This window comes from Myiozetetes cayanensis, unplaced genomic scaffold, assembly GCF_022539395.1.
Source record: "Myiozetetes cayanensis isolate MyiCay16 unplaced genomic scaffold, myiCay2020 scf32, whole genome shotgun sequence".
Lineage (NCBI taxonomy): Eukaryota > Metazoa > Chordata > Aves > Passeriformes > Tyrannidae > Myiozetetes > Myiozetetes cayanensis.
In genome coordinates this window covers 5,469,152-5,482,614 of record NW_026087544.1, presented here as the reverse complement: position 1 = coordinate 5,482,614, position 13,463 = coordinate 5,469,152, and the positions used below count along the sequence as shown (strand labels likewise).

Genomic DNA, 13,463 nt, shown 5'->3' with positions numbered 1-13,463 from the left:
CGCAGAGCATCACCAGGAGACCAGCAGCATCCTGAGCATGGGATCATTTCCCCTGTCTTGCTCTCACCATCCCCATTAACGGCCCCCCCACAGTTCCAGCCCGGGAGATGCTGCCGGGATCCCAGTGCCCACTTTGCCAAATGGAAGTGGCCTCACTCACGGCTGAAAATTCCTGCTGGTCCCGGGGGAACATCCCCCGGGGTTGGAGCATCCCAAGCTTTCCAGAATAGTGCTCTCTTGGCACTGGAATCCTTGCCTTCCTCGGTGGGAATGAGGGGGATTTGGAGGGATTCAGCCCTGCAGCGGGTGCGTGGCGTGGCTTTCCCACCACCGGGAGCATCGCTGTGCCGCCTTGGAGGTGCCTGAACCGTGAGCTCCTCCAGAGCGGATCCACGAGGAATTTTCGTGGGGTTTTGGTCGGCAGAGGTGACACTCAGCAGAGAAGGTGACAGAAAGTAGGTCATTAAGCAGGGGCAGGACCAGCCAGGCTGCGCTGGGTGGGATCAGCCGCTCCCTCCAGCCGGGATGAAAGAGCTGCCCGGGTGTGGGGAGGTCTCCCCGTCCGGGTGGGGTGATCCTTCCACCTTCTCCTGATCTCCTTGAAGGATGTCGAAGCACAAGCGGGTCGGCTGGAGGAGGAGGAGGAGGAGGAGGAGGAGGCGGCGACACCCGGACATCTCCACATCTCCCCCGTGCTCGGAGCGAGGCCGGGATGGCGCCACACGCTGTCATTCCGACAATTTAAAACAATTACCGAGTCCGCCCCGCAGCCTCCTCCTGCCACAGCTCCGGAGAGCCCGGGCGGAGCAGGCGGCTCTGCAAACTGCTTGTTCCACTTCGGTGTTCCGGCTGTTTAGGATCTCACGGCCAACAGGACGCTGAGAAGGGGAGGGTTTGGCGCCTGCCAGAGCCGGCTGGAGCGTCTTCTGGGCTTGGAAATGGGGCTGAGAAGCACAGACTGGTCCGGTTTGGGGGCTGCTTCCACTCGGCATTGCGGCAAACACAGACATTTCTTTTGGGTTGCCTTGCCCAGAAATGCTTCTGTTACTTTTTTTTTTTTTTTTTGCACTCAGGTGGTTTTCTGTACTTACAAGTTTGTAATTGGCTGCTCTTAAACACTTTCTCTCCCCCCTCAACAACATCTGTCTGTGGGTTCAGTCACCCATTTATGCATTTTCACTGTCCTGGCATTAGGATTTGAGATTTGCTGGGTCCTTGGAGGGAGCTGGGAAGGTGTCAAGGATGGGGAAACCGAGGCATGGAATGGGACATGACACCCTTGTGGCCACACTGTCACAAGTGACACTTGAACCCAAGACTCTGAGCCCACTTCCATCCCCTTCCCCTGGAGCTGGAACCTTTTTTGGAGCAAAGCCCTGGTGTCTATCAGGGAGATCCATCAGCTCTTCCCTGAGCATCTCCCCCTCCACCAGCCCCTGCAAACTGGCTGATGTTGGAGCACAAACTGATTTTCCCATGGCTCAGATTGCTTCTCTCTCTCTCTCTCTCCTCTCACAGAAGGTTTCAGTTGCAGATAAAACCACCTCGAAAATACAACCACTCATCCTCTCCTCTCCCCCACCCTCCACAGAGCCGATATCAAAAATAACTCCTCAATAATATACATGTTTATTTCCTCTTAATTAGTGCCAGTATTTACAAAAGTCGTGAATACTCTGTGAAGAATAAATTATATACACTCATGATAAACCAGACAGCAAATAAATGCTCAGTTTGGGATATGTATGTACACAGATCTATATACCTATATACAACGGGCAGCCTTATTGACTCGGGGGGGGCCCTCATTCCTTTCCACCCGACCCCCCCAGACACCCCCAGGCTGTCAATAAGAGCAGGAACGTCTATAAACACTGTGCAATTCAGGTACAGCTGGTGTCTAAATTTTTGCCTAGCAAACGCATGGTTAAATGACTTGAAATTCCTAACAGTTTACAGGCCTCTCTCTCCGTTCCTGGTCCCATTTCTCCTGTAACCATGGAAACAAAAGGTTCAGCTCCAGCATTCTTAGGATGAGTCCTTCTTGGGTTTCCTCTTCCTATTGATTGGCTTAAATTAGGCACCACACGCAGGGTTGATCCAATACCCTTTTTTTTTGTGTTTTTTTTTCTTTTTTTTTCTCCCCTTGCTCTTTGGGGATGACATTGGAGGACAAGAGCGTGGTCTCAGGCAGTGAGGGAGCGAGAGCAAACCGATAATTGCAGGCTTATAGGCAGCAGAAGGTATTAAAAAATAATAATAATAATTAAGAAAAACACCCCTAAACCCCAAAAGAACCAGCCCCAAGCTCAGGACAGCCAGGCAGGGCTGGGGAGGGGACGTAGTCCCTCATGTGTGGACCTGGTGTGGTTACACAACGTCCAGCAGCTTGGGCAAACCAAACCATCCCCCCCACCCCCTGGAGGAAAAAACATGGATAAGGAGTTTCTCTCTCATCATGCAACAACTGGGCTGGGGGAATCTTGTCCCTGGGTGTCAGTCAGTGCTGTGCTCCCCAGGGGTGATTCCCATCACTGCAGGCTGGTCCCTCTCCCCTCCAACGGGATGTGGAGGGATCGGAGCACTCCGTTCCGAGCGAGGGAGGGGATGAAATTTGGGCAGCAATACCACAGGGACACTGAGGCCATGGGCTGGGGGAGGGCAGGGCTCTGGCCAGAGGCTGGACCTGGGGGTGACCCTTGTCCCCATTTTGGCATCAGTGGCAGCTGGAGCCCAACAGGAGCGACTGAGGGATGTGGTGGATGTGGGGAGGGTCGGATGCTGCCAGGGCTGCAAGGAGGGAGCCACAGCCTTGTTCTGGGTGCACAACAAGATGGTTTGGGCTGGGTCCTTCTTTCCTCAGCCCTTTTTACCCTGGCAGCACACTGACCAGCTCCCATGGATGAGTACCATGGAAAAATACCATGGATAACCTACCACAGATAAGTACCATGGAAAACCACCAGGGATAACCTCCAGGGATAACCACCAGGGATAAACCACCATGGATAACCACCAGGGATAACCACCATGGATAAACCACCATGGATAACCACCATGGATAACCACCAGGGATAACCACCAGGGATAACCACCAGGGATAACCACCAGGGATAAACCACACCCATGGGTGTAGACCTTGAGAGAAGGTTTCTAGGCCAGGTTGGACAGGGCTTGGAGCAACCTGGTCTAGTGGAAGGTGTCCCTGCCCAGGGAATGAGATGAGCTTTAAGGTCTCTTCCAACCCAAACCCTTCCATGATTCCATGAGAAACCTACCCTGGCTCCAAATAGGAGCTACCACACTGGGACCAAAATTTGCCATAGCTCAAGGGACTTAAAATCCACCCATTAAAAAAAAAATAACCCCCAAAACCCCACCTAGTGCAGCACAGCACTTGTGTCACCACCAGATCCCTTCAACTTCTCCTTGGCTTTCCCTGCACAGTCACAGAAATGGTCATGATGGGTCCAAGATGGGGATTCAGGAGCAGGAGCAGAGACCCTGCTTGCTTGCAGAGCGTTCCAAGGAGATGAATGCCCCCAACACCTTGGTAAACTCCTGCTTCCAAAGCCAGATCCAGCTCTCCTTCACTTGGACCCATTCCCAAACCTTTTTCAAGCTCCACAAAAGCTACAAGACTTTGGCAGCGATTTCAAGGGCTGACCCAGGAATTAATCTGATAACAAAACAAGGCCCTTCCTGAAATACCTCCTCCTCCTCTGTCTTTTTCTCTCCTTCTGTGTATTTATGCACAAATATGCCCATATTTATACACCCACGTGCCACGCTCCCATCACGCTAATCAAGAGATCCTCTCCTTCTTATAGCTCTCTATTCAAATCTGGAGGATTTGGACACAAAATTTCCCTGCAGAGATTAATTTTTCCCAATAAAACACAGTGCCCCACACAGATCATTTTTTCCTGATCTCATGGTAGCATCCACCTGGTATTTGAGCCTCACCCATTGCTCTTAGCAGAGATTTTGGAAGATATTAAATGGGTTGAGAGGTTGCTTGAGGGTTTGGCCATGAGGTTGGATGTAGAAGACAACATGCACTGCTTTCCATCTTTCCATCTCTCCAAAACTCTTTCTGCTTTCCACCTTTCCACCTCTCCAAAGCTTTCCCAGCTCTCCATCTCTTCAAAACTGGGGCACAAAGGATAATCTAAAAGAGATGTGCTGTCTCCTCCAGGAGCACCTCCACAGACCAGAGAGCTCCAGTCCTCCATCCCAAGCCCTGGAGAGAGGCAATTTTCTCCCCAGGAGGAGGAAAGGAACCAGACCACCTCTGTTAAGTGGCCTCATGCAATCAGACACGGATGTTGGGACTCCCCCACTTCTCTCTCCCCGCTCTCTAATCTCACATCCTCAGTCTGAGCCGTTTTGCAGCTCATTTTTGCACCCTTTCAGAGTCAAGAGGAGGTTGGGATGCTCAGCATCTCCACAGAAACAGGCCCAGAGCCTCTGAAAACAAATTCCTTGAGGAAAAAAAAAACCAAACAAGAAAAGGCAAAAAAAAAAATCACATTCTCCTCCTGAAAAACTGGTTCAAGATCACATCAGTGAGTCAGAAGTAAAGCTAGAAATAGCACTGGAGCTCCGACCGCAGGCACAAATCCCATTAAAAGCTGTAGGAGAACCATTTCTCCGTGCAAGGGAGAAATCTGCACCCCTCTGCTTCGTGCAGACGGACAGATCCCTTCCAGCCACGGCCCCGACCTTTCCCACCCTGGACAAATGTCTGAGCACTGATCTGGCTGTTTGCCCTGTTTCCCAAACGAGAGCAGAGCAGGTCCAATCCCCCACCAAGGCTGGTTTTCCCCAGTGCCAGGGGTGCAGGATCTGTCCCAAGGAAGGGACTGGCCATGGGGACAGATGTCAGTTCACATTGGTGAGAAAAGGAGAGTGGACTCTCGCTCTTTGGCCCCATTTATCCCTGCAATGCCCCTTGGGGCTTCCACAGGCTTGGTGAGAAGGTTTGGATGTGGCTGATCCTGCTCGTGGATCCGCTCTCCCCCTCCTGCCTGGCCTTGGAAATCCTGCAAGAACTCTATTCCCAAAACACCACCTCCCCAAAGGGAAACACAACCTTCTTCCTCACCAAACCACAGCAGCACTCCAGGCTTTGGCCAACCATCCCAACCCATCCCAAGCTCACAGCCAGGCACGTCACAAAGTCTCACCGACCGACAGAATCCAACCCCACCACCAAAAAAAAAACAACCTGCGGCAACTTTCCCTCAATCTTGACCAGGAATGGGATCACCTGGTGTGGAGGCACCCAGAGGTGGGCGAGCAGCATTCCCAGTACATCCAGCAGCTTCCCCTGTGCTCGTCTCCACGCTCCTGCCTCCACGAACCCACGGCCAGCCGGATCAATGGAAGTTGGCCGACTGCCCTGGGAATCGTGGCCAAGCTGGCAGCTCCTGCCAGCCCTGCCCCATCCGACAGGATGAGCTTCAGGAGTCAAAATTTATTGCTTTGGGTTGTGTTGGTTTTTTTGAGCGGGCTGCAGAAGCTCCCATTCCTGAGCTGCTGCAGGAAAGCGGGAGCAGAAGGTTCCCAATGTAATGGGATTAAAGACAGGCTGCTGTTGGTCCTGGATGCTGCTGGTCCTTGGCCCCAAGCAGAAGGCAGGACTCCCATGCACAAACCATGATGTTGATTATAGCCAGGCCAGAATCAACCAATCAATCAATCAATCAACCAATCCAACAAAACTGAGGAGTGTTTCCACCTGGCTGAGTGAAGCCACATCAGCCCGAGGTGGATCCGGCCCCAGAGCATCATTTGGAACCATTGGTGTTAGGACATGTTAGCACCGGTTGGTTTATTGTTATTTAGTTGGGTTTTCCTCTCTGAGCTCAGGAAGGGTCTCTGACCTCCCCCACATTCTCTGCTGGAGGGTTCTCTCCTGGTGCCCACACATCAAGCGAGTACAGCACTGACTGTGCCCCAATTCAGCCCAAATTCACCCCAGCTGAACCTTGTTCTGCAGCCCAGGGAGGCTTTGATGGACCACAACCTTGGCAGAGATTTCAATCCCTCTCTCCTGACTCATCAGAGGAACATCAGAGGATTTCCCTGGGGATTCTCAGCAATGGGGGAGAAACAAGGAAATCCAGATGGGAATGGGGAAAGCAGACGAGATTCCCCCTGAACCAACAGCTCCCATCCCCAAACACCAGCAGGGATGAAGAAGCAGGGACATCCTCAGGCTCTCTGCACCCCAACTCACCACTCTAAAGACCCTGGAAGGAGGCAAAGCAAGGGCTGAGAGGCAGCAGCTCAGATCCAGCCCACCCTCAGCACGTGCCTTTTCCATCACAAAGAAATAAACCCCCAGCCCTGGGGCTCTGTGTGGTTGAAAAGGAGTTTTCCAGCCCAAAACACGCCCTTCCCCAGTGATCCCATGGGCTCCACGGGGTAGGTCATCCTGCTCCAGCCCCTGTCCCACCATCCCAGCACCCCTAAATCAGGAAATCCCCAATGCCCCAAGAGCTCTGTTTGCTGAGGATCCGGCCCTGTAGTCGCTCTCTAAATATCTACATACACACACACACCCCAAGGATTAGACGGGAACGGCTGAAAACTGCTGACCAAACAATCCGGGAGAGCCAGAACCTGCAATTCCACCTGCTCCCTGTGCCCTCTCTGATCCGCCCTGCGCTTTCCGCTCCCGACACCAAGATTAATGACTAATTACTCGCCCCATAACGAGTGCAGGTGTTTAACTTTCAGCTCACCTTCCCTCGCTCTAGCTGGCTCTCGTGTCTGAATGCTCGGACACTCGGGCTTTGCCTCGTTATCTTATCCAACTGTTGTCAGCACGCGCCTTCCCCGTCCTGTTTTTAACTGCAGTTGAGATTTTTTTTCAACTCCCATGAATCTCCTTCGAGCCACCGGAGAATCTATAAACACTATAAACATGAATATCGTATAGTCTACTAAGAAAATATATATTTGTGTGTGTATTAAATATTCAGATTCATGCAACAGATATCCATGCAGCTGTACTGTATTACTGGTTAAATTTCACTGCAGTATAAATATATTGTAGGCCACAGCATAGTTGCTCCAGTTTTATATATAGATGTAAAAAAAGATGCTTTTTCCAACTCATTTTCAACAGATTAGTGGAGATGTCTTTGGTGAGCCTGGAAACACCGGGGATGGAAGTGTTATCTAAAGAAATCCTAAAATCCAAGCGCTTGATTTATTTACCCAGCCCTCCCGATGCCTGGCAATAGAAAATTTAAGACTTAATAAATAATGTGCTGTCACACTAATTATCCCTCCCCTGGGCCTCACACTGGCACACTGCAGTGGCTGAAACTATTGCAGCATGCAGCATTTTCAGTTATGAAACACGAGCCCGGGCGACGCGGCCGGGCTTGGCATTCCCAGGGTGGAAACCGGAGCCTTCCAGCAATTCTGACACTTCGCCCACATCGCCCCCTTCGTTAAGTTCTGCCTGACCTTTCCCAGCCCTTCCCTGGAAGGTGGGTTGTCACCCAGGACAGGGAGCTGGCACAACCTGGAGCTGCCCCTCGTACCCCCCATCCTGCTGCTCCAAATCCCTTCCGTACCCCTCGGGAAACCCACGAGCCTGGGATGGGAGAAGGACAACGAAATGGTTTGGGTTTGTTGGGGGGTGTTTGTTTGTCTGTCTGTTTTGTTTGTTTGTTTTGCACGGATGCTTATTCAGTGTGGAAATCGAAGGTTAAAAGTCACTTACACAGCTATTGCTTCCCATGCAGAACCAAATATACACCGTAGAAAATAACTGTGTTAACTACAATGCAGAGCAGCACTCAATATCTGCAATTGTTCCACTTCAGCTTTTAAATACACCACTAGATTTTTTTTTTTTTTTTTTAGCGATTAGACATCGGTTAGCATTTTGGTGATATTCACATAGTTTGTGTTAGCAAGGGTGCAATTGGCTGTCTTCAAGTTCTCCTCCCTGAAATCCTCATTGCTATTGTTTACGCCTTCCTGAATCTCCATGTAATCAGACTTACTAATCGTAGAGGCACTTCTGCTTTTCTTTAGGTCAGGGGAAGAGGGGATCTTTGGGCAGCTGGTTACTTGCAGATATTGAGCCTGCTCCTCTCCCTCCGTCTCCCGGTGGTAGAAGTAGTTGAAGTTGGACACTATGACGGGCACTGGTAAGGCAATCGTTAATACGCCAGCTATGGCACACAAGGAACCCACTATTTTCCCCCCGATGGTGGTGGGGACCATGTCTCCGTAGCCAACAGTCGTCATGGAAACCACGGCCCACCAGAAGGCGTCGGGGATGCTCGGGAACTGGGACTCGCTCTCATCGGCCTCGGCAAAATACACGGCGCTGGAGAAGAGGATGACGCCGATGAAGAGGAAGAATATCAAGAGGCCCAGCTCCCGCATGCTGGCCTTGAGAGTCTGCCCAAGGATCTGCAGCCCCTTGGAGTGCCGGGAGAGCTTGAAGATCCTGAAGACCCGCACCAAGCGGATGACTCGGAGGATGGCCAGGGACATGGCTTGCTGGCCCTGCTGGCCGTCCTCCGGCTTCTCGGCCAGCTCCGTCCCCAGGGTGATGAAATAGGGAATGATGGCTACGATGTCTATAATGTTCATGATGTTGGTAAAAAACCCAGCCTTGCTGGGGCAGGCGAAAAACCTCACCAGGAACTCGAAGGAGAACCAGATGATGCAAAGTGTCTCCACGATGAAGAAGGGGTCTGTGAAGGAGGTGGACTGCTGGTAGCCCATGCTGCTGTTGGAATAGGGGAGGTGGCTCAGCCCGCTGCCGTGCATGTCTTCGTTCTCATCCCGAAAAATGGGCAAGGTTTCCAGGCAAAAGCTGACGATGGAGATTAAAATCACCATGACGGAGACAATAGCTATAATCCTGGCAGGGCCCGAGCTCTCGGGGTACTCGAAGAGCAACCACACTTGTCTCTGGAACTCGTTCTCGGGCAACGGCCTCTCCTCTTCTTTGATGTAGCCCTCATCCTCTCGGAACATCTCCATTGCCTCTTCCCCCAGTTCGTAGAATCGAATCTCTTCTGAGAAGATGTCTAAGGGCACGTTAACCGGCCTCCTCAACCTCCCACCGGACTGGTAATAGTACAAAATCGCATCGAAGCTGGGCCTGTTCCGGTCAAAGAAATACTCGTTCCGGAGAGGGTCGAAATATCTCATCCTCTTTTTAGGATCCCCTAATAAGGTCTCTGGGAACTGGGCGAGCGTCTTGAGCTGCGTCTCGAAGCGCAGCCCCGAGATGTTGATGACCACCCTCTCGCAGCACTCATGGTCGGTCTCGGGGTTATACGTGTCCTGCGGGTGACCGGGAAGAGCTGCAGCTTCATCTGCAGGATCTCCAGTGGCAACTGTCATATTGGGGGTTTTCAAAGAAATCCTTATGCTAAGCTCTTCCCAGGGCCCGGTGGTGGGATCAGGTTCAGGGCAGGGCTACTATCCTGCAGAAGGACAGGTATGTAGGGTTGGAAGAGTCTCATGAAAAGGCGAAGGGATGAGATACAGGAAAAAAAAAAAAAAAAAGGAGAAAGAAAATCACCCCTGCTGAGAAAGAGAGAGATGGAATAAAGTTGGGGGGAGGAGAGCAGATCCCTTCACTAGCATGTCTATGCCCTTCCTTGGGGGGGGGGTTAATTTGCCTTCTGTGGGACAGAGTTCAACAACTCCCGTCTAAACCCATTAGGTGGAACAGAGTAAAACACCTGAGGAACCATCACCTGTTCAAAACCAGCACGGAAAAACTGGCATTGGCAAAGCAGGGCTTATTTTTTGGCTAAAAATCAAAATTTCAATTTAAAAATAAAAAGGCAAGGAGGGGAAAGGGAAGAGAAAGGAAGGAAGAAAAATAACCCCATCCAGCCCTAAAGTGGCAAGGGGACCCCACGGGGTGCCGGGGCTCAGGTCATTCCCAGGCATGCAGCGAAGGGTTAATCAACATTTAACCGTGCGGATCTCAGGCAATCAACCCTCCAGAAAAACTCCAACTCGGCTTTTAACACCTTCCCAATCCTCTTGCCCTAGCCACGAAGCGGCGGCTCGGCGACATGCTGCCCTCCCTGCCTGCAGCCAAGCTCTGGAATGCGGAGCCGGCGATTCCCCCATGGACCACCGCAGTCCCCCTCCTCGGCCGCTGGTGTCCCGGCTCCTGTCATCCTCTGCAAACCACCATGGCACACAGAAAACAAATCACATTACCTGGAGAAGCCAAATCTTAGTGTCTCTTAGTAACACCGATTATCTGACCCCTGGGGAAATCCTAGAGAGAAATACAGGCTTCCAAGATCCCCATAATTTCCTCTCTCTTCAAAGTTAAAAATAATGGTGAGTCATCGTAGAAAAAGGAGAAGGGACATAAGAGGGGTTAAATTCCCAGATGGTGGAAGTCAGGTCTTGTAATGGTTTGGACTGGAGAGAGAGAGAAAAGAGAGACAGAGAGACAGAGAGACAGAGTCTTCCCGGGAGCTGTTGCAGATCTGCACTTCAGGGCAGATGAGCGTCTGTCTGATGCCTTCGGTACGACGGTGAAAAGCTGCTAAGCTCAGCAAAACCCGATGTCCCCAGTGTCCTCGGGAGGTGTGGCATCGCCTGGAAAAAACACCGAGAAGGTTACAAGCTGCTGGGGGGTGGTGGTGGCGGGGGGTCCCAGAGGAGCATCTGCAAAGCCGCGGCTCCTCCGGGCACCCCCTTTCTTCTTTACCCGAGAGCTGCTCGCCCGCTGCTCGCCCGCCCCGCACTGCAACGCGAGGCGAGGGCGAGAGCGCGCTAGAGCCAGGGCGGAAAAAGCCAGAGCCCCATCTCCCTGCGCCCTGCTCAGCACCGCGGGGCCGCTGCCCGGGGGAGCCGGTGCCAGGCGCAGGATGGAGGAGGGGGTGGAGGGGGGAAAGAACGACGCAACCCCCCCACCCCGGCCGCTGAGGCTCTGCAAAGCCGCGGAGGGTCCCCCAGCATCGCCAAGCCCCCTGGAGCCGGTGGGAGCCACCGGGCACGGCACCCACCGGGCACGGCACCCACCGGGCACGGCACTCACGGCGCTGCGTCGCGTCCCCCGGTGATTCAGGAGGCTCCGGTTTCATTCGCCAGACTGAACTCCCCACCGGTCCCTGTCTGTCCCCTTTCAAGGCCACCTTCCCCCCCCACACACACCGCCGCTGGTGGCTCCAAGGACCCGACGTTGCAGGCCCCGACCCACGCGACCTCCATCCACCCTCCCCGTCCTCCCAAAAGCCAACACTTCCCCCGCCTCCCCCCTGCCCCCCACGGCCGACCCACCCCCTCGGGAATTCGACTCCGCCGGGTGCAATTTCTCCTGGGGATGCTGAGGCTCGTGTCCCCGGTGGGTGCCGGATCCTCACATCCCTGCTCCCGGCGAGTGCTCCTTGGGATCATCCTGCACTGCCTCGCGCCACGGAGATGCTCAACCCGGAGAGGGACAACCAACCTCTCATTTTTGCTGCTTTTCTTTTTTTTTCTTTTTTCCCCCACCCCTCCCAAATGAAATAAAAACCCCTCTAACCTCCCTTCTTCAGCTCCAACTCGACTTGTCTACTTTGAGCCAGGATTACAGAAATGGGTAGGGGAGGCAAGTGGAAAATAACCCCGCGGTGCCAATCTCCTCGGCAGAGATTTCAGCCGTCCCCAGGCCATTTATGCCTGTTGGTTCCTCTCTTCATCCCCCGAGGTGCAGATATTGCCGCAGATCCCTCTTTTCTCGGAAATTTCCCTTTTCCGTGCAACCCTCCTCTCCCTTCTCCTTATGCACTAGAAAAAATAGTACAACCCTGACGAGGCTTGCAGCATTCAACCGCTTCTCTTAACCCTTTTCTGCCAGGCCCACAGGAGGGGAGGTCGCGTTTGTCCCAGTTTTATCTCCTTTTTCTGCATTTGCCTCCCCATCACTCGCTCCCCAGCGACCCGCTCAGGAGCTGAGCTGGATTTGACCTTCCCTGGCTCCTCCAAGCATCACGCCAGAGCACCACAAACACCATCTTTCTGCTGCTGCAGGAAAGGTCTGGCAGCCACAAATGCCCATGTCACCAAAAAATACAAACACCCACCCCCCCCCATTCAACAAACATTCGGGGTTTTATTTATTTATTTATTTTTTTAAATAAACACACAGTTTTTCTCCTGTCCCTAAACTCTCTCCTCCCCTTCCTCCTTTCCCAAAACACCCTGGATTTGTTCAACGGCACAGAAATTTCCTTTCTTTTTTATTTTTTTTTTTTAAATTATTATTATTTTAACAGGTTGATTTTTATTTGTCATGGGCTCTGTGCTTCTTTCTGTGACTCCAAACCCAAGCTGTGATGCTCAGCGGTTGCGACATCATCTGAGTTGACATCACCTATCCCGGCACTCAGTTTCTCCTACTTTCTCCCCATCACCTGCCTTCCTAGCAAACAACCTCCGCCCCCCTCTTCAAAGCATTTTTAGGGTTAATCCATGCAAATTTAGGAGGGGGGGATTTGGGTGGAGGTGGTGAAGGTTTGCCCAAAGCCCCGGAGTTCTCTCCCTGCCCGCACTGCAGGCAGGAGCCATGGCTGCGTCTCGGAGGGGTGAAGATTTGGGGTCGTGTTTGCGTCTGAATCAAAAGTCCCTCCTTTTGCACCGCTCCTGGCCAGGATTATTTAAGCAGGGGGAAGCAGCGGGAAGAGGGGAAGGATGCAGGGATGGGGTTGGGGGTGAGGGAAGGGGAGAGAAAAAGGCACCAACTTACACTCGGCTCTGCAGTCAGGCATGCGGCGAATGCACAAGCAGCTGCTCCGCGCCGCTGCCACCACCTCTCACCCCCGGCCCCCCAAACTCTACCCCGGACTCAACCCCCAGAGCCAGCAAAGCTTCTCCATGAATATTCATAAGATTAATACGAGCGTCTCCCCGCCCTTGCCCACCCCTCTCACCCCCCCGCACCCCTCCTCCCAAGCGGGAGACCTAGATTTCAACCACTGGGAAATAATCATATCCCTGGATACAACGATGCTGCTTCACCACGCGTCTCCGATCCATACCATATCCTTGGTAATAGCCTGGATCTGCTACGGGAGAACGGGGAGGGGGGAGGGGGTGGAGAAGCTGCTGGGTCCCCGCAGCTCTGGGGAAGGAGACGGGGCAGGACCGGACTCTCCGCTTTGCCCTGGGCTGGGGTGGGGAACGTGAAAAGGCGATTATTTTGTATCGCTCTGCCTTTACTGAGGTCCCTTCGTCGCGGGGAGGCTTCTCCCGCCCCCAAAGGAAGGACGTGGCCAAGCTCCTACGAATATTTAAGACCTATGGATCAACCCCTGTCTTTAGGCACAAGGGAGATGCATCTGCTTGGACCACTCTGCCATCCCCCCAAGGGGCATGAGGGAGACCCCACGAGGCTCTCCTGGCACCCAGAAACACGGGAGCTGGAGGAGGGAAAGGGGGATGTTTCTATTCCCACCCACGGT

General features: G+C 52.9%; 1 protein-coding gene across 8 annotated transcripts; it reads right to left on the bottom strand.

Annotated features, from left to right (window-relative positions):
- Positions 1 to 1,610: 1,610 nt before the first annotated feature.
- Positions 1,611 to 12,798, bottom strand: KCNA2 (potassium voltage-gated channel subfamily A member 2). 8 transcript variants are annotated; one of them, XR_007630220.1, is made up of 3 exons: positions 11,546 to 12,048; positions 3,027 to 10,617; positions 1,611 to 2,973 (listed from the first exon to the last, which is right to left on the bottom strand). XR_007630220.1 is itself a non-coding variant. In XM_050327135.1 (3 exons), the coding sequence occupies exon 3, from the start codon at positions 9,388 to 9,390 to the stop codon at positions 7,891 to 7,893; it is 1,500 nt and encodes a 499-aa protein (XP_050183092.1). In that variant the 5' UTR covers positions 9,391 to 9,576; positions 10,228 to 10,617; positions 11,546 to 12,048; the 3' UTR covers positions 1,611 to 7,890. The 8 variants fall into 8 exon arrangements, 7 of the variants coding, with proteins under 7 accessions (XP_050183092.1, XP_050183087.1, XP_050183091.1 ...); XM_050327135.1 differs by having other exon boundaries at positions 1,611 to 9,576; positions 10,228 to 10,617; XM_050327130.1 differs by having other exon boundaries at positions 1,611 to 9,573; positions 10,228 to 10,617.
- Between the last annotated feature and the right edge of the window lie 665 nt (positions 12,799 to 13,463).